Raw genomic sequence first — 21,270 nt, 5'->3', positions numbered from 1 at the left:
GTGCCTCGATTGGCTGGAATCTATGGAGGCCGAGGCACGCCCGTCTGCTGCTGCAGTTTTTGTATCTAATCTACGCGCCGCCGATCCGGCTCTAATCACATCCGCGTGACGCCCTCGACGAACTGTTACTGTGCCGCGTTCATTGTTCAGAGTGTTGCTTGGCGCTGGAATGTTCGTTGCCAGCTTTCTCGAGTGGAGTTAGTCGTGGCAGGCATCTGCTTAGGAACAAATGGCGGGGTATACACTTTTCAAAAAGTTTGCACCCATTTGGGCTTATCTTGTCCCACAACGATAATCGTCATCTGCTTTGCTTGCGTTTACTTCCTTGAGAAATCTGCGCTCGCTAATTTCCTGTCGAGAATGCTACGTCACTCTGATTACGCGCGTGCCGTTCGTGACCTGGAAGTATCGGGCTTGCTAATCTCTTAATTTAGGTGTTAATACACCAGACTGATAAAGCCGCAGTCATTAGCCGCGGTTCAGCGGCGGTTGGTCATTGCATGAGTTCTAATTAAGGCCGTTTCACATGGTGCGATTTTGCACTGCGATTATCGCACCGGAAGTGCGATTTCCGTCGCATGCGACGAAAATCGCAGTCGCAGGGCCGTTTCTGCGATTTTCGGCTGCGACCAACCGGTTGGTCGCAGCGTCGCAACGTCGCAGCAATCGCTGCGATTTTTCCGTCGAAATTGCACCGAGAGGTATTTCGCGGTCTGTTTTGGAAAATGGCGGCGGTCGCTCAACGCAACGTTTATAGATACTTTTTTGTCTATAAATATTGGATCAACGAGCCTCGAACAGTGCAACTAATTGAGTGGAGCCTTGGATTACGCAATCGGTACGTAACATCAGCACCGACACGCGAATAGTGCAGATAAAAACTCGTAGGTCAGATTCGGTTCTGTGATTTCTACGAGTTTGTTGACACGCTACGTTGCTAATCTGGCGACGCTGTTTTTTAGGTTGGCTTCGGGTGCTGATAGTACGTACTTTTGCGTGATTTTCCGTTATTCACATGCGCTGCGAGTTCGTAAATACTACGAGGTGTCCCTCACGGGAAGGCATGGCCTTCGGATGTCGTCCCAATTTTCTGGTTCTGGAGACAACTCGCGATGTACGAAAACGCCACAGTTTTATCGCCGTATGCTTTTACGGGCGGAACAATTTAAAGAATATGCAACTACGGACAAATGCTGTGGTCGCGCGTATAGCGTGACCAAATGCTTGGTCACGCTATACGCGCGACCATTTAGTTGCAGTTGGTTGGTTAGGGCTTTCATGCGCATTTTCCCCAATGAATTATCTCATTTCAAGGTTCTGTTACTTCCGCTGCGAGACGCAAAGCGAACGTGCAAACTGGATATCGTAATGAATGTTCTACAATAGCATATTTCACGCTTTGACTGGGAATAAGCAGTATTGCCAATTTATTTTCGAAGCAATATTTAAACAGTTTTTTTCTAATTTTTCTGATGCATCATTTTTCTCCTGAATAAAAAAACCAATAAACATTCAGTGTGTTGCAGACTTTGTATCCTTACTGCATCTGTATTAACCCTCACATTAAAAGGTAATTGCACATTTCGCTTACTTCAGTGCATTGAATTACTTTTGTTTATGCTGGTTGTAACATATCGCAGTACTCTAAGAAACTACTTAGCCATAAACATCCTTGCCTTTTCTTGCTTCTCTGTCTCTACTTCCTGTAAAACACATGCAATAATGCGAAAAGCAGGCGAACACCTTGTTTTTATAAGCAGTAGATAACTCATTAAACAAAAGCAGATCAAAATTGTGCAGTGAAGTCAGCCGGTTGCATTCCTTCGTATGAATGATAGTATCTTTTCAAGTGTGGGTGGGTCTTGCATGTCCACAGCTCATAAAGTGAGGCGTAGGTATAGCCCATCAAGATGGAGGCAATGTTGCTAATGAGTCTGCACTTACATGTATTACTGCATAAACTCGTATAACCATATCCCATCATTACTCAATCGAGCTTGCTCAGTCATATTCACCAAAATTCTACTTATCCGAGCTTGCTCCGACTCATATTCACCAAAATTGTACTTGGCCGAGCTTGATCTGACTAATATTCACAAAGATGCTACTCGGGCAAGCTTGCACCGAGTCATATTCACCAAATATCTACTTAGCCAAGCTTGCTCCGACTTATATTCATCAAAATTCTACTCAGGTGAGCTTGCACTGAGTCATATTCACCAAAATCTACTTGCCGAGCTTGCTTTGACTCATATTCACTAAAATTATACTTGGATCAGCTTTCCCCGACTACCACATGACAATATTCACTGAAAGTTTACTCAACTGAGCTTGCTCTTACTCGTATTCACCAAAATTCGACTCAGTCAGGCTGAAACGAACTCAGACTCACGGTTAGTTCGAAGTCTTAGTGAGCCGACGTTTGAGTGACTTCACCGTGCTATGTATACATTACATTATGTGACCTGTGCGGTGAATAAGCAAACATTGTCTATGAGTATGTGTTGCATCGGGTGAAATAAGGACAACTGTAAACACTGCAGTTAGTTTTCTAGAGTTCAACTGACCGTTGCGTGAAAGCTTCGCCTTATGTCGATTCAAGCAAGTGCATTGGATCTGCATCATATTTTTTGCCAATCCTGCTGTCTGTCCTAACCATTACTGGGTGGCCACATTTTGTACATTTCAACACAAAGTTTAATAAATGACTGTAGTGCAATATATTAAAAAAAAGATTCTTGCATCACTGCACGTATAACAATCAGAACATGACACAAACACATGCACATAAGATACACACAAACAATAAATACATAAACAGATGAAATCAGTTAGCCACCACCTATTGAAAAAAAAAAAAGCACAGGACTACGTATAACCATTCCCCTTGCCAGGTACATGGGCTATAGGAGAAACACACGTGCAACCTAGCAGTTACCTCGAGGTAGTAGCTATGGACGCTTTTGCATTCGCAGCTGGCCACTCAACCACTCAAGTGTGTTCAGTGTGCACTTGTACTTAGGCACACTTTTTATTGTCTGTATCTCAAAAATTTAATGTGGCTCCTCAAAATTTTGAGAATGTTTGGATTCTGAGGCTTGCAAAGGTAAATATTTTTATTCCATTTTCGTTCAAGGTGAAGGCTCATACAAAAGATTAGAGATATTGTCAGTGCCCCTCACTTTCTCTCAGAACATAAGTGGTCTGTTATTGAGATACTAGCAGCTTTTCAATAGCAAGAAAGGGAATCAGCTTCCCCTGTTTTCAGCATTGGGTTAATGCAGGCACTTCAGGGAGGCATAAAGTTTTGCTAATACAATAGGTTCGGGAATACCAGATTAGACTGTACCTTGACACTTTCCTTGCACTTTCTTATTTTGGTCAAATAACCCAGTTTGAAATGGCTCCAGTTAGCATGCTCTAACATTGGTCTAATATAGGTTAAGAACATGACCAGCTTAACAGACTGGGATGCTGGCTTTCATTTCCAGGAAAGGAATCATAGCACCTGCTCCAGTTGCATATGTTTTTGGTTATCAGGGGTATTCAGGGATATCAGGGTATCAGGGTTATCATTATCAGGGGTATCAGGGTTATCAAGGATAACGTGCTGAAGCAGGTAGAAGCACACGCATGCCATTAGCGGATAGTTTCGATAGCTTCTTACCTTACACTTGCCACCATGAATACAAAATTTTAGCGTTCGATTTTGTTATTAAACAAACAAACGTAGTCCTAACAAGGTATTTTAATGTTAGCCGTGTGGCTACGCGGCTGCGCTACGTACTGCAGCATATTAACTTAAGCTTCTTGATACAGATTCACAGCACACTAACAGCGCAAGAAACAGGACGAGAAAATAGACGACGCCCATGTGTGCCAGCATGATACGATTCTACGTACACAAGTGACTGCAGCTCCTAAAAAAAATGTGGTGTCGGCTTTTACTCCTTTCGAAATATTCAGAGAGCACTTGTATGAATAATTACAGCACAGGCGCCGAGACGGACGAGCCAGGCTGGCGCTAAGATAAACGTTCACAACACAAATTCCATTGCACGTTCAGTAATTACACACAGATCATTTGCGGCTTTGTTTAGGGGCAGACGTGAGCTTTTGGGTTGGTGCTTGCTGCTAAGTTTTGTGCAAGAATATTGCTAGGAGCAGGAACCACTAATGCGCAATCACGAGCAATACACACACACACACATCCGTTTTTCAGAAGCTGACGTTAATCACGGGTAGCGCGAGGGTCTCTGCGTTGACATGACGACTCCGCCGAATCCCGAATACTGCATATGCGATGACAACAGCTACAGGGGCTTGTTGATAGGTCCTCTTGTAATTTGTTTAACCGCAGGTAGAACGACACAGGCATAAAACACACACGAGACAGCACACAACGCTGAACGACGACCTGCGAACAGCTGTTTACGTCCGCCATTTCTCCTCGTATTGAACTTCACAAACCGCTGTTGCGCACTCCAAAACAAACTAAACTTTGAAGCGTTTCTAAATTACAAAACGCACGTATTATTTGATCCTAATAAAGAGAGGTCAATTATATTATAACGCGCACGTCTTTTTCATTACATTAAACGAATTTATGCGACGTGTGCGACAAAATTTGGCAGCAAGCAACCCTGGGCGTCGCATAATCGCATTGTTGACATCGCACCATGTGAAATGGCCGTTGCGAATTTCGCATCTGCGAAAATCGCAGCTGCGAAAATCGCAGTGCAAAATCGCACCATGTGAAACAGCCTTTACACCCAGGTGACGCTCGTAGCGAGCTTTGAAGTTAGCGCGGCGAGGAAATGAACTTTTGTTCATAGTCTGTCAAGTGCGGCTAACCGTAAGTGACGTCTTGTTCAAGGAAACGGCAATTTAGGCTGAATCACTGTTATATACCATATCAGTGCTTTGGGAGGCGATATGCTAATCATAGGCCTCCGCAATTGGGCGCCTTCTGATCTCGAAGGCCATGCTCTCATGGCTTTCCTTCGAGATGGCCTCGACTATATGCGCATGCGTCGACAGTGTGTTAGCACGCATTGAAAAGTTGCCTAACGGGTTTAAGTCGCGGACAAGGTTAGTTCATATATATACGCGGTGAACTTTTATCTTTCCAGCCCACTTCAGACTAACGAATAAATTGACGGTGTATGGTCGCAAACGTTCTGCACCTTTCTTCAAAATTCCTCACGGGGAGCTGCGCACTGCACCATACAACAGTGACTAAGTTACTGCGCTGGTTATTGACGGTGTATGGTCGCAAACGTTCTGCACCTTTCTTCAAAATTACTCACGGGGAGCTGCGCACTGCACCATACAACAGTGACTAAAGTTACTGCGCTGGTGCCTTGTTTGACTTTCCTATATATCGCCCGTCTCATTGTTATTTCGGCAGATTCCCTTTCACATGCTCAAACGGAATAATAACCTGCCCGCGTGAAGGCCGTTTCACATGCTGCGGCTGGAGCGAAAAGAAATCGGTGCGATCGCACGCGTCGCAATGCGATTTTTTGAGGGCTGGGTCATTAGAGGAGAATTGACATGACTTTTGCGACTGGCAAGCTTCGGAGAGCCCTAAATAATTTACTGTATGGGATGCTGGTAGTTTTTCTACGAACGAGTTTAGGTGACGTGACGCAGATTGTGGTCACGTGGTATATGGAATATCCTGATGTTTCGACACTCGCTCCGGCTCGCTCGGCCGTCTGCTACGCTGCTACATCTTGCTCGGAAAGTGCTCGCGCTGGGTGGTGGTTAAGGGACACTAAAGAGAAACAATTTAACAGTTTAGACTGATAAACTATTTCTTAAAAAACAGTATTTTCGTTAATCTCACAGTAATAGGTTGACTATTAAAAGAAAGAATAAACATAAAATTTCAGTTTTTTTTTAAATTTCGCGCCGGAAAGCCAGCGCCGATACGTCAGTGTGGCGTCATGGATTTCAATTATACTTGCGTGATTGGGTTGTTGTTATTTATTTATTTATATTTATTTATTTATTTATTTATTTATTATTTATTTCAAAATACTGCAGGCAGCAATGCTGCCCAAGCAGGAGAGGTTTACATCAAGTGCAATGACAAAGATTTCACAAAGGAATTTACATTTGTACAATTAATCCACAGCAGACGCTGGCAGACAATTCCACTCTTCAATTGTGAGTGGAAAAAAGATTTCTGAAACATCTTCGTTCTCGCAAAGTACGGCCGGATAACATTCAAGTGATTAATTCTAGAAGACCTGTGTTGTGCGCGGGAAAGATAAGTTTCGCGCGGCAGACCGATTCTGTTCTGATTGATCAAATAAAGCATTTTTAGTCGCGCAATCTATCGTCGGGCACGGAGGGGTTCCAAATTCAGTCGCTGCAAAATGTCAGAAACAGATGAAGAAGACCGATAGTCAGATACAATAAATCTAGCCGCGAGGCGCTGAATTCGTTCTACTTGTGCAATATATTTAACGTAGTATGGGTCCCATACTGCGGAAGCGTACTCAAGGACTGGTCGAACCAAAGTGCGGTACGCCTCGAGTTTAACACTTGACGGTGAGTCTTTTAATTTCCTGCGCAAAAAGCATAGTTTATTGAAGGCTGTTGTACAAACGTTCTTCAAATGCTTGTCCCATTTTAAGTTGCTTGTGATAGTTAGTCCTAGATATTTGACAGACGTTGTGACTCGGTAAGAGTTCCTGAAACTTGCAAAGTTCCGCGTTTGGCTCCTTTAGAACGTAATGTATACGGTGCATGTTCACCGATAAAAAAAAAGAAAAAAAAAATTAACTAGACCCGAGCAGACGGCATCGAAATCCATGACGTCACGGCGAGATGGTGCGGGAATTCGAAAGCGGTGTCGCCACTCGTCTTTCGTACTTGCGTATTTTCTGTCTTACCAATCCGCTTCAAATGGTAAGCGTGGCTTTTTGGGTGTCCAGTTAAGCTCAAATAACAACTCAAATAACATTTCTTTTTGGTGTCCATTTAAGTCATAGGAAAGCACAATGTATAGGTGGTGTCCAAATCCAGGCCGTTAAAACGCGGATCTTAAAGGCTATGCTTTTGCTGGTTGAATGCGGCGGAAGCAATTTCGGGGTACCAGTAACACGTAATAGATGTTGGGTTTTGGACGCCACCTATTGGAAGCACTCGGGAAATGTTTGTCACACTGCTAACGGTCATATATGGGAGTGCTGTACCCTGTCTGAAAGTCAGCGTGTATTTGGAATTTAGGAGAGTCTGTATGTATATATAGCAACTCTTGCGCCGACTTCAGGCCACTTTATTTATTTATTTTCGCAGAATTATTGGTGATAGTGTCCACAATAGCTTCTCCTGTCTGGCGTGTCTTATCGTGCGATAGAATTCGGCGCGGTTGTCCGATAAGGATGCACCCACGCGTATCGTATGTTTCCCCGACGACTGTCTCTGATTATTGAGAATAATACGTGTGGGTCGAGATAAAACGCAGATTCTTACCAACCGAGTTTCATATACAATGGCTGACATCAGAATTTTGCACCGTAATCGCCAGTGCAAAAATTAAGTAATCACCAATTTCTGACTAATTACATTTAAAATAAAGACTTTAGGATACATGTAATTGCAGGATTGGTCAGTGAGTATTGAAAGCATTTTAATTTGGCAGAAAACCTGTGCACTTTAGTTTAGAGAAACACGGACTCGAAATACGCCGTGAAATACACAGGCGTTAGTTATTCCAGTTAACACGTCCGACACTGCGGGAAAATGCACTACCGAAAAATATTAACTGGAACAGCTCTTCATTTCACGGCGCATTTTGAGCCGACAGCGATTGGTTTGCCATCTGTCGAGCTAAAAGCGGAACGTTCGTTATCTTACGCGCTTCGCCTCGTGTGTATTTCACGTTATCAGTGACAGATGGCGTCGCTGCTCGGAAAAAAAAAAGAACGAACTTACGGGCACTAACCGCCCATGTCAAAAGGGATGCTCATATCATTAATATATTCATGCATGCATACAAAAAAAAAGAAAAGAAAAGAAAAGCAGCGCTCGTTTTCAAATTACAGCCTGTTACAGCTTGGTGCATCTTTTAGCCGTTACATGACGTATGACATCGCAATAAGCAATAAATGGTTTCCTTATGCTTTATTTCGACCTAGTGTAAGATAACCTAATCATCAAAATCTACACGGCGGTTACCATCATTCAATAGCGCGAATAGCTGTTCCCTTTATATTTGAAAATATGTAATTAAGTTGAATGCAATATTATTTAATGATATAGCCAATACCTGCCCAGTGATACCGCAATCGGGTGATTGTTTATGACTATTGTCATTATTGCAGAACGTATCGCTATGTATAGCCTGACACAATAGATTGGTGACTCACCATGGTGGCGGTGTGGGATTCTTGGTCAGGCATATTGAATTGGTTTGATGTGTAGAGCAATTACCACCTTTTGGTATTGCAAGCAGACAAAACGCAATTCGTAGATCACGCGCTGGTGATCCTGTCTACAAAGTATCATGCACGATGCGAGAACATCGCAAATTTCAAATGAAAGCCCCTCCGCCCTTCCTCTCGAGGAAGCCCCATTTCCTGCCGAAGATTCAAGGTCACACGCACAAACGCCTCTACGCCAGACTTGCTGTCTGCTACGTCACCCCTTACGGCACGTGACTTCGGTAAATCACCCAATGCGGAACGCTCGCAACCGCCACTCATTGGAATGAGCCGCGCCACAAGAAAGGAAGATTGAGAAATGGAAAGGAGGCGGGGCTCGTGACTTGTATCATGTGACGCGGTCTCTTGGCTCCGGTGTGGCAGAAGGCAGGGAAGGAACGTCGCTTGCTGGCAGCAGGGCGACGCGACATTTCAACTTACCCTATCTTCTCTAATAATGAAGCAGTTTGACGAATTTTTGTGGTCAAACACTTTACAAGTTCCCCTGTGTAACCAACATTTACAATTGAGCCTAGCTGGCGAGGGCTGCTTTAAGTAGTAAATATATAGGGCATAGGGGCTTCCGCTACTGCCTTCGGGCTCCGTCGTTAAACTGACAATCTCGGTGACAGCGCTGTAGCTAAATAGGGGTGATGTGTGCTACCGCTCTGTGCGTCCGAGATCCGTCCCCAGCATGCATATTGGAACGGGGACACGATGGGCCCGTGACCGCCAGCTATAGGCCAAGCTGTCCTTTCCCTACTTTACATTTGTAGCCGCTTATCGTTCGCCCATGTTCCATTTCGTGCTTCGATGCGCAGTGGAGCGGCTTGTGCGGAGGAGGAAAAGGCGGATGCGATGCAGCCGGGCGAAAGGTTACCGAAGGCGCTCACAAACGTATCAGCGGTAAACATGTCGGTTGTGTACGCAGTAGATACGAAAGGGATACGGTAGGAGGTCTTTTCTCTAAGCACACATCAGAGTGTGCCAACGCGTGCTGAATAACAAGGCATGCGCGCATTGATTTTAGCCAATCCCTCTTTTGTCTCCCTCTCTGGGCGACGCTTGGCACGGGCGCCTATGTTGGCTCTTTACGAGACAAAACAGAGATAGGCAGAATGCTAGATTACAGTATGGTAATTAACGCGTAAGGTGCATTCGATTCGCCTCCTCAGAAGCCAACCTCCTCATCAGCGTTATACATTCAGCATTCTCGATGCAGTTATCACCATTTTTCAAAATTTTCTACACCACTGGGGCGCGCAACTGCCCCAACATCATGCGCCTCCGTCGAATGCTGCGGCCCATCCGCGGGAGCCAAGGAGAAAAAGCGTGCCGTGCGCAGCGCGCGCAGCCGGCGCGTGAGGAGAATCGAGGAGGAAAACTCCGCGGGGAGGAGAGTGTCGCTACTTTCGAATTATCATTGAGCTTTATAGGTGCCATGCGTCCAACGCCATCTGTCGGCGCTCCTTATCTCCCAGCGTTGTGGGGCGCCTGGTAGTTGCCAGGGCGATGTTCCTTCTGCCCAGCAGCGGTTTCCTTGCGTGCTGCGTCGCGTCAACAAGTCGCACCAGCGTATATACTTACAGAACACATTCCGAGGAGTTTGAGCGCGACGCTATACCTTGGTATCGCTGTCAATGCTTCGCCCTTCGGGTGAAACTGCCAAGTTTTGTAGTCTTGTCTATTTGCGCCACCTGTCATGATTAGTTGATTCGGTTTGACGTCACAACGCAACACAGGGGCTATAAGAGAGTCTGCGATGATTATCAGCCCAGCTAGTTTGCTCAAACATTGCCATAATTCAGCTTACACTTATTTCATCCTCGTTCAAGGCTGTGGATGTATTACTTAATTTCCAGCTAAGACCTCCGGACCCGCACGATAGGCTTGGCAATGTAGCACCCGCCTGATATAAGGATGTATGCACGTGCGTTACCCTCATAGTGACTGAGCACTGTGTAGAAATAATGTATATATGAAATGTCAAAATTCATCTCTACTGAAAAAAAAAAACTTTGACAGTTTATAAATTATCTACACGCTCCCTAAAATAAAGGGGGGGGGGGGGTACACATGGAGAGAGGAGTATATCTTGGTAGTTACATACAACAAATGGGAACTTTCGCGTCATCATGTAGCAATGGTTAGAGATTTGGCGAGTGTGCTGCGTTTTTATCATCACCGGAAGTTTGTTTAACCGGAGTCCTTGTTAGTGTTTTCCCTTGTTTGCGTCTCTGACTGTGACAAAGTTCTTATCGCTCGGTCCTCTTACTTCACTCATTCATTAGCGTCAAGCAACATGACTTGCGCACGCACTACTTATGCAACACGACATGAACAGTCGGAGCAGGCGACACACAGCCGTCCGTGTCGTCTGCTTCCCCTTTCCTCTCCTACTTTCTCGCGTAGTACTAAACACACGCAAACGTATGCGCATCCCGAAGTCGATTGTTTGAACCAGCTCCGCGACCGGTCACTGCGGGTTCGTTGTCCATTCGAAACCTCTGCCCTCGCAGATCACCGGACTTTGGTCCTGCATTTCCGGCTCATTGTTTGAGCAGCGCCCTCGTAACGCTCGGTCGTGTTTGGTGGCGTACTTATCAGCTATCTCGCCGCTGCTGGTCAGCTTGCATGTCTTCATTCACTCTGGAGATGCTCGCCCCCTCCCCCTTTTTTTGCTTCTTTCCTTTTTTTTTTCTTTTCTCTCGTCCTTTCTTTCTGACCGGCGGGCTGTCAGAGTTCTCGCGTTACTGGCGATACAAGAACTGCCTCCGGCTGGTCTGGTCTCATCGGCTCTCCTATGTTTTATGCCAAAGGGGATGAGGACGGTGCGCCAGAAAAGAGTGCTTATTTCTGATCGTCCTACTTCCTGCGTAGCTGTTACGGTAATCTCTCAGCGTTCTATACAGTCCAGCGATAGTGCTTTTGTCGCGAAGCAACTATGGTCCGTCAGTGGTATGCACCAGTCTGAGCCCAACTCTGAACACAACAACAGCTACAACACATCTTTAGAAATATAAAATCTGAGGACACCTAAGCACTTCTTATGAGTCGTGAATGCGAAAGTATTAATGTTCACTTGAACGTCGTTGAGCGGTCCTTCGAGTTATATGAACTCTCGCGGGCAAGCGAGCGCGTTGAGACGCTTGGCGCGTTTTGATTTGGACCGAGGCGCAGTTGGAACGCAGGCGATCACAAGGAACGCGCGGATAACGCAGGCTTCCGAGAGCGAAGGTGACGTGGCGTCGCGGCGATGCCCTCCTCCCTCACGCAATATCGCGGCAGCAGGTGTCCCCTTTCGCCCGCTCTACTCAGTCGAGGCTCGAGCCACCGTGACAGCGTCACGAACGCGCTCGTGACGTGGCGTTGGAGCCAATGGGAAGTTTCGCTGCTACAGACGCCGACGGCTTGTTCGCTCAAAGGGCCATTTGACGCTTTCGCATAAAAAAAAAAAGAAAGCCACAAATTGCTGACTTCGCTTGAGTGTTTCGAGCCGTTCGCGTGGTTCATAAAGAAAACCGAGACATCAATTTCAGGAAGTCGTTTGCGGGGCGGGGGTTTATGACGTCACCCATGTTGCGCCATGTTCGTCTTTTATGCGGGTCTCCTTTTATCTAGGCCTTTTTTATACAAGAACATTCGGCAGCACATTGTGTGTATAGCGGAGCGCTTTACGCACAATATGTATCCACTCCAACTATAGCCCAATCAGTTACGCTACTAATTAATAGTTCGCAGGTTGACTCTTTGATTACCCCCCTCCGAATGCATCAGGGGAAACATTTTTACTGACAAACGTTTATCTAGCTCCGACAAGGCGCTGACAAAATTGTCCGACGTCACGTGGAGCTATTATAGTGCAGTAAATTCAAAACAACGTCGTCATGCGTCTTTCGTTCTCGCGTTCTTTCTGGCTAGCCAAGCTTGTGCGGACGGCGAGCGACGTATTCTCAACTCTAGAAATATATTCTTATCTATCAGTCCAGTAAATACTTACCGTATTTAGTGTACCCATAATGAGAACTGGGCGGCTCGCCCCCATTTACCCGTATAGTGTGATGCACTTACCCGCTTGTGGAGCCTTGGCTGGTGTCTCCCCGAAGGGCTTGCGAGACAGGCTGTGGTATCCGGAGTCGTCTAATTCGTTCGGTGACAGGAAGTTGGAGTACACCCATGGGCTCCAGCCTGTTCGATTTGTTATTTGTTTTTCGCATCACAGGGAGGAAAAAACAACAACAGAAAACGTAAGAGGAACAGCAAGGTTGAACTGCGGGTGCAGACTTTTGCAAGCCATTAATTATTTTCTAATTGTATCTGTGTCCCGAGCATCATGTATGTAAATATGTTTGAATAGAATGAAACTAAGCTGAATTGTACCGTGACCTTCATACATACATACATACATACATACATACATACATACATACATACATACATACATACATACATACATACATACATACATACATACATACATGCATACATACATACATACATACATACATACATACATACATACATACATACATACATACATACATGCATGCATGCATCATGCATGCATCATACATACATACATACATACATACATACATACATACATACATACATACATACATACATACATATATACAGACATACATACACACACATATACACATACATACGTACATACATACATACATCGGTGGGGGATTACAATTTTCAAAACAATCATTGTGTAGCATCAGCGAAACATTCGAAATAAAATTCTGCATGTATATACGCCACAGCGCAGACAAGAAAGTGAAGCGATTTTGACTTCGCACTCGCGCAATGGTTTCAAAACTTTTGGCAAAGATTGCAAACGTGATTTTAGGCCTGAATTAAGGCATACAGTTCGTAAGGGGACACTAAAAAGGAATATTAAGTTAAGCTGCGTTAGTAGATTGCACTACGGCAATACCAGAACGGTCACTTCTGAGATGAGGCTTAGCAAGAGCCACAAAAAAGAGAAAAAAAAAGAAAGAAAAGAACGAAAAAAATGAATAATGGGTAGCGACACTGCCCCCAACTTCCCGCATCGCTGTGACGTCATGGACTTTGACAGCGTCTTCTCGGGTCTTATAGTTAAATTATTTATTAGTAACATTGCATTTCTAAAGAACCAACGATCAACCTTGCAAGTTTAGAGCACATTTCCTGTGCCAAAATTACTCAAATACGAGACAGTACATTGCATTTTGTGACGTAACACTTCGAAATTTGTGACGTAGTACTTTGAAATTTGTGACGTAACGCTGACGTTACGGCGCACTCAGGTTTAATTCAGAAGGGAAGGTTGGCCTTCATTTTCACCATTAGTAATCATATTTTTATAGCCTAAAGCATGGAAGTAGAGTTTCTAAAGATGACTTTATCAGTGCAAACTGGTGAAACGTTGCATTTTAGCGTTCTTTAGCATGTAGCCGGACGGCCTGACTCATTGTTTTCTCGCTTATTTCATTCATTCATTCATTCATTCATTCATTCATTCATTCATTTGTGGTGGCGTTTCTGTGCTGCAGAGGGAGACGATGTCTGCTAATGATCTACGACTGGATTGCATTGTTGCGATTCACTAATTCATTCATTCAAAGCTAAAAGTGCTATCCAGTTGCGCATAGCGGAATACTTTGAAATGAAATGCCTACAAGTTTCCCTTCGCAGGCGAGAATAAATGACAACACGAGGGGATCAGGAAGCGGAACCATGAATGTTAATGAAGTTGCATTAACCAAATGAGAAGGCACCACAGGGTCGCACTGCTGTTTTTCGTAGCCTTCCGATTAACCCATTTTGTAGAGCGACTGTACTGGAGATGGTCTGGGGTTCGGTTACCTAAATTTAGTCAGGTATAACGTCCTCAGACCGGAATGCTGCTCAGAGACGTAATCGCTTTTCAAGTTGGTTCTCATTACCGGCTGGTATGATACGAACCAGAAAAAAAAAAAAAAAGAGAGAGAGAGAGAGAGAGAGAGAAATGTTATCCTCGTAAACATTACGAGGGTTATACCCGTGTCACACGGGCGTTTGGAAGGCCTTCCAACCGATAGTCAGTTGACTCAAAGGTCAAGTTAGAGCTGCTACACGGGCGGTTTCGAAGGCCACCGAGTCAGTCTATTGAGTCAAGGGAGCACCCTACAACTCTATCGAAATCTCGATGGCCTTTGAGCAACGGAAGCGGAAACAGCGCGAACATGCCCTCTCGTTCACAGTGTACTCGTACTCACGGTTAGAAAGAACACATCAAACCAAAATGCTTTAAAATACTATATGTGAGTGTTATTAATTATTCAATCAAGTATTTTTGCCACTTGATATGTGCGAACTGCACATACTCTCGACAACAGCGACGTGCTTGTGTTCGTGCACTCTCCCTCTACTCCATGTGCTGCCGGCTGCCGTCATATCGCCGCCATTTCGCCGTATAAACGAATATAAAAGAAATTATAGTGCTTTTAAGTGGTTTTAATGTTGTTTAACTTTTGGTGACACGAAAACGAAAATAAAGATCCGGAGCGCCACACAATTTTGCGAGAAACTCCTGAACCACTCAACGGCATTTCAAAAGTGCCGCGTAGCAGCGCGATAACTCCTTTGAGTCGATAGAGTTGTGGCATTTCGAAGGCCGTCGACTCGAAGGCCTTCCAAATGTGCCCGTGTGACACAGGTATTAGATGCTGAAAGTATCTGCATGTACGTGAAAATGGTAACCGTATCCTCATATTTTGCTGTCGCAAAAGCCGTTTTTCTTTGCCTAAACACAGCAATGAATGTGTAACAGCTAGCGTATACGGTAAGTAGACATTGCCATGCTAAATCCTGAATATTTATGTTTGAAGCGCGCTTCACGGCTGCTTTTGGTCATCTGTGACAGCACAGCGGTCGAAATCAAATAACAACTCTCGAAATTACGGAAATTTTCACGAAAGCTGGCGGGAAGAATATATGCTTAAACCTCTTCCATACAGTTCTGCATGCGTCTGACTTTATATCCTGGATTAATATTTGAGGAATTCGCTTGCGAATAAACTTTGAAAAGGATCGCAGCAAATGTGCATTATAATATATAACGAATCGCACGATGATAATACGAAGTTCGGTTTCAGAGGAACCCGAATCGACTTTCATTTTTGTAGCGTTCTACTAAAGCCATGTGGAGGAGCCTCGCGTTTCTGAAAACCCCTTGCACTGTACATTTCCGAAGAACTCGTTTGGCTGATCCCGAGCTCGCTTCTTACACGTTACAGCTAGCTATAGGGTGATCATGCATATACAGGGCTATCCAAAAGTTACAGAAAAATGAAATATTAGATCATTCGAAAAGCATACACAATACCACGATGCAGTTGTAACAGAAAGGCACAGAATGGCGTGGTACTTTATGAATAAAAAATATTTTGCAAAAACAGCTCCATTTGCCACAAACAAGTGCCACTTTAGTAATTGTGAGTAGTTTGTACAGTTGTAGCACAGTAGCAAAAAGCGTTACTAAGTTACCTGTTCAAGAAAATTGTGCCTCATCAGGCAGTAAAATCTTTCTCACGAGTAAAACAAATTCAACGCATTTCTGAGTGTTTCTGTTAAAACCGCGTTTACTACTGCGCATACTGTTCGAATTATTCAATTCGTGTTTTTTCTGTTGCTTTTGGATCACGCTGTGTATGTTTTTTTATCAGCCACGGTGGAGCGTTTGGTTTAATGCTTTCTTTCACTTCGCGTTTAGATCTCATCTTCTAGAGTTGGGATTTTGGGATAGCAGGCGGTTCGATAGCCACATTTCCGAAATCGTTACAGCTAGCAATAACAACATGCAACGACAGCATCATCGTCATCGTCATCATCGTCAACAACACCCGCCGTGATGGCGTAGTGGCTTTTGCGTTGCGATGCTAAGCCCGGGCGCGGGGTCAAATCCCGACCGCGCCGGTCGCATTTCGACGGGTGGGTGGAATGCAAAAACGCCCATGTACCGTGCATTGGGTGCACGTTAAGAACTCCAGATGGTCAAAATTAATCTGGAGTCCCCCACTACGGTGTACCTCTAATCATATCGTGGCTCTGACACGTAAAACCCCAGAATTTAATTAAACATTTTAAATTCATTGTCATCATCATAAACAACAACAGCCTCAGAGATAGATAAGAGAAGGCAGGAAAGTTAATTAGACGCACGCCCGGCTTGTTATGATGATGATGATTTATTGCATCCCCTTTGAAACGGGGCGGTTAGAAATAATCTGCTGGATTCAATCACGCGTATGCTATGCATGTTTTTCATTCTAGCATTTTTGTACGTCTCCTTGATCATCTTTTTTTTTTCTGCCTCTCTATTTACCTTGTACGGTTACCTATGCCTCTAACAGATCCGATCGTATCAATCTCTTCCCTGCTTTTTTCCCGCCAATACTCTAAACGTCTCTTGCTTATTTCGACTGCTGACCGGCTGATGCTTCCGTCCACTTTAAGTCCAAGCGCTTCGGGAAGGTGTACGTTACCTACGGGGGTCTCACTGGGTGAATGCCTTCGCATTCCATAAGGATGTGCTGAGTGGTCTCCTGATTTTGCTGCAGCATACGCATGCCTCGTCTTGTAGCGAATATTTGCTCCGGCATGTTTTTGTCCTTAGGCAACCAGCTTATGATGATGATTTAATGACATCCCCTTTGAAACAGGGCGGTGACAAATAAGTCACCAAGCCTGCTTGATTTAATCAGGTGTGCTATACACTTCAGGTATGCTTATTCTTCACCACGGAGTGCCCTCGACCGAGAAAGATGAAACCTAAAATTTCAAAGAAAAAAGAAAGAAAGAACGGAATGAAAGAGCACTACAGCTGCGCGCGTATACGTCAAGTGACCTCGACGTGTACTGCAAGACCTGGCTATAGATGTTCCTCCGGCCAAACAAGCAATTAAACGAGTGCGCCGGTTTCAACACATTTCGAACACTGGTGCCCTCAGCGCGCAAACCGACGTCAGGCGCGTACCGCGCCCACGCACCTGCGCAAGGTTGCGCTCACCTGTGTAGAACTTGACGTTCCGTTCGCGCCTGACGCTTGAGGGAGCCGTCTTGAATGGCCGGCAGCTGGGTGCCAGGAGCGCGTCTGCGATAGCCGCCTCGAGGCGTTGATAGTGGCCGGCCATCGTACTCGGGCTTATCGTCGACTTCGGCCGAGCGCGCCACCGCCAGCCACCCTCTCCTCCGGTCGACTGTGGCCCTCTTGGACTCGGCCTTCGGTCCGGCTGGGACCGGCGTGTGTAGGCGCGCGCAAGACAGCGGTGAGACCTGCGCACCAGCCATTTACGCCGTTATATGCAGATTGCTCACTTGCAGTATTATCCGTGGTATTGTTGTGAAATGGAAAAAGCAGGAGCGAAAGATTGGACCGGTTTTGAGGTTCACGCCGTACTATCGACAGTGAAATTCATAAAACGTCATAAAATTACTCGATCCATAAGATTTACTGATTACCTGAGAGCACTGCAAGTATTATATGCTCTATAAGAATAAATATAGTGTTGTGCAACACATCTCAGCAGAATGTCCAAATATAAGGAATGTGAAATTGTGCTGTGTTGGATACCGATCCATATAGGTATACATATATGGAAACGAAAAGCCCTGCACGTCAGTATGACGTCACGGATTTCGAAGTTTCTTGTGCGCGTGTGTGTGTGTGTTTTGTTTTTTCGTACTTGGGCACTTGTGGCGCCCTAAAGTTCACGAAACTTGCCACGTTCAGTATTTGACTCCTTGAGAATACAACGTTGTCCGTATTTACAACAAGATCTATAGGCCCGAGCAGACGGTGTAAAAACCCGTGAGGTCACGGCGAACTTCGCGATAGCCGGTCCATTTAATTCGCCTCCACTTCGCTTCGCTATTCGTTTCACCATTTCAACATGGCAGCTTCTGCACGTCGCCATTCGTTTCACTCAGTGCAGGATTCGTGCAGGACTGGTTCACATGCACTCCCCTGCACTCGTCAGAGAGGTAGTGCAGCGTTTGTGCAGGAGGTGCGGTGCCGGTTTCGCACGAGCAAGAAGAAATTGCATTGAACTGGCGGGAACTAGTTCCCGAAGTGCGGGGCGAATCGAATTGCCCTAGCGTTGCCACTCACCTTTTGTTTTAGCGTATTTTCTTGCTTATCAGGCCTATAGTTTGATGATAGAGTGGCTTTTCTGGCTCCCCGATGGTAACCTCCCTGAAGGTAGAGCGTATTTTCTTGCTTATCAGGCCTAGTTTGACCATATAGATTGGCTTTTCTGGCTCCATGATGGTAACCTCTCTGAAGGTAGAGCGTATTGTATGATGGCAGAGTAGCTGGCAGAGTATGATGGCAGAGTAGCTTTTTTTGGTGCTGTAGGAGGGTCATTTACTAATACAGCTGAAATATGTTTTTTGTTTAATGTTCCTTTAAATTTAAAGGTTAAGAGGGAGAACTGGAGTTGGTCAGCTCATGTAAGGCGTAGAGCAGACAAACGGTAGTCTATCAGAGTATATAAAATGGGAGCCAAGGGTAGAGAGACGCCCTCGAGTACGGCAGATCGAGAACTGGGTGGTGTACCCAGGTTAGCAAGTTTGCAGGCCTATAGATGGAGCCAGCTGACGTGGGACAGGGTTACTATCCTTCACGGAACATAATGTAACGGCTACAATAACGGATGAATGGCCGCGGATTTGTTTCTGTATAGGCTGCGGGCTTATGGAGTTGCCCGTTTAATGAGTGCGCTCTGGTACACTTTTTGCGAACAAGCTGCCTGGAAGGTCATACGATTCAATTAACGGGCGAGGAGGTCCAAATACCATTCTACAACGAAGAAACCACCTTTTTCTGGCCACGGAGAGCACATTCGTACTAACAACAATAAAACGTTACTGTAGTTAAAGATAATTAGTATAGTAAAATAATTAGTGAACTATCCACAACTGAATGCTGAGTTATCCACCATTGAAACTTCGCTGCAGCGTGTCGAAAACGCTACTTCGTGTTCAGTTTCCCGTCCGTAAATTATCAGCATTTCAAGGTATTGAACTCAGCCTATCAAACATTATACTTTGAGCTTTGCGGGGTTAAACCACAAAAGTTCACTTGTTAACATCTTAATTTTATAGATTGTCTGTAGACTATTTAGTAAATATAGGTCTATAAGAAACCTGGCATTGTATAGAGTGTCCCAGCTAGCTTTAGCCAACTTGTCCAACGGAAAAAAATCATTTAAATGACATTTTGCAAGATACGATTTAAAAATTTACAGTGTTCGGTCGTCAGACCTGTAACGACTTCTTTCTGGGGTTTTACGTGCCAAAACCAATTCTGATTATGAGGCACGCCGTAGTGGAGGGCTCCTGATTAATTTTGACCACCTGGGGTTCTTTAACGTGCACTACAACGCAAGCACACGGGCGTTTTCGCATTTCGCCTCCATCGAAATGCAGCCGCCGCGGCCACATGTAACGACTGAACACCGTGTTGATAACTGAATCTTGCACCGTGTTCTTTCATTTTCTTTTTCATTCAACAGCTTGGTTATCGTTAGCTGGGACACACGGTATACGGTACCTGTATACAGTATATGGACCAAGTTATTATCTCTAAGGATGCGCCCACCTGCTCGGAGGAAACGAGATACAAGGATGATACATCAGTTAAGAAGACAAGAAATTGGAAGGTAGCTAGAAGACACGGCAAATATGTTGCTGCGTTAGCTGATATACATATGTCGGCAGAACTGACAGAACTCATCCAGGCACACAAGCTGCACCCCTTTCCTGTGGGCTCACTCGGTCAGACTCAAACTTGCCAAAAATACGACTCATCCGGGCTCACCCCGACTCAATCTCATCAAGATCTAATTCAGATATCTATGGTTTGAAGTGAAGTAAACGTTGTGTGGTCAGTAATTTCAGCATAATGTTTAGGAATTTTGTTCCACTCCTTAATGGCTAAATACTGGAAGGAGGGATTGGAGGGAGTCTGTGCGTGCATATACTGATTCTATACCTTGTATGTATACGATCAAAACGGCCAAATAAACCAATGGCATGTGAAATTAGAGCTGCCGAATAGTTGGGGTGGGGAGGGGGTGTTAGGTTTTATGGAAGAATGTTAGACGAGACATCTGTCTTCTATAATGCAATTATACGGTACGCGCTACGGTATAGAATTAATCAGTTTCACGCGTGCACACAAATGAACAGCTGAAGCCTATGCACCTGTACTAAGTCAAATGGTTACCTGTAACAATGGGCCACCTGTGAGTGGGTTGCTCCGGTTATTCTTCCTTCGACACTAGTGGCGTCTCGACGACGTCTCTGTAAGCTGTGCTCCCGGAATCGGTCGGTGTGTGTCTTTTGCAGAGAGCGTGGAAGTCGATAAACGGTCCTGAGAGGCCCTCTCGCTCGCACGGTGATTGTGCCCTGTTTTACCGCTGCGTTTCGTTCTTTCCGAGTGTGCGCCGAGGCAGGAAACAGGGCCGCAACACGCTCGTTGCTGCTGCGGTTTACGTCTAATCACCGCCGGCACGCGCTCGTCGCGTCGAGCTCGTTCTCAATGGATTGTAGCGGTAAACTTCCTGCACAGATACAAGCGGGACTGGCCCGTCCCCGCCACGGTTGTGTGCGCGGCCGCGTCGACCCCTGCGCGAACCGAACCGCGGGCCGCCACGAGCAGTTCGTTCAGCGCGTAAGCCAAACCAAGGAAAATGGGATATTTTTACAGCGGAGCTGTTAAAGTCGACCTTGGTCCGTGCGCAGCGATATTGGCAGCATAGCTATGTCGGGAGAGGGAAGAGAGTGTGGCGAG

The 21,270-nt window shown here is 45.2% G+C and overlaps 1 protein-coding gene across 1 annotated transcript in view; it reads right to left on the bottom strand.

Annotated features, from left to right (window-relative positions):
* Positions 1-20,975, bottom strand: part of LOC119457543 (microtubule-associated proteins 1A/1B light chain 3A-like) — a 42,477-nt gene extending 21,502 nt beyond the window's left edge. The window contains exons 1-3 of the mRNA XM_037719150.2: positions 20,704-20,975; positions 17,485-17,750; positions 12,510-12,626 (exon numbers count right to left, since the gene is read on the bottom strand). Coding sequence (XP_037575078.1) covers positions 12,510-12,626; positions 17,485-17,608 — 241 coding nt within the window. The 5' untranslated portion in view covers positions 17,609-17,750; positions 20,704-20,975. The remainder of the gene's footprint in view (positions 1-12,509; positions 12,627-17,484; positions 17,751-20,703) is intronic.
* Positions 20,976-21,270: the final 295 nt, after the last annotated feature.

Source organism: Dermacentor silvarum, chromosome 7 (genome assembly GCF_013339745.2).
Source record: "Dermacentor silvarum isolate Dsil-2018 chromosome 7, BIME_Dsil_1.4, whole genome shotgun sequence".
NCBI classification, from domain to species: domain Eukaryota; kingdom Metazoa; phylum Arthropoda; class Arachnida; order Ixodida; family Ixodidae; genus Dermacentor; species Dermacentor silvarum.
This window is presented reverse-complemented; position numbering and strand designations above follow the sequence as displayed.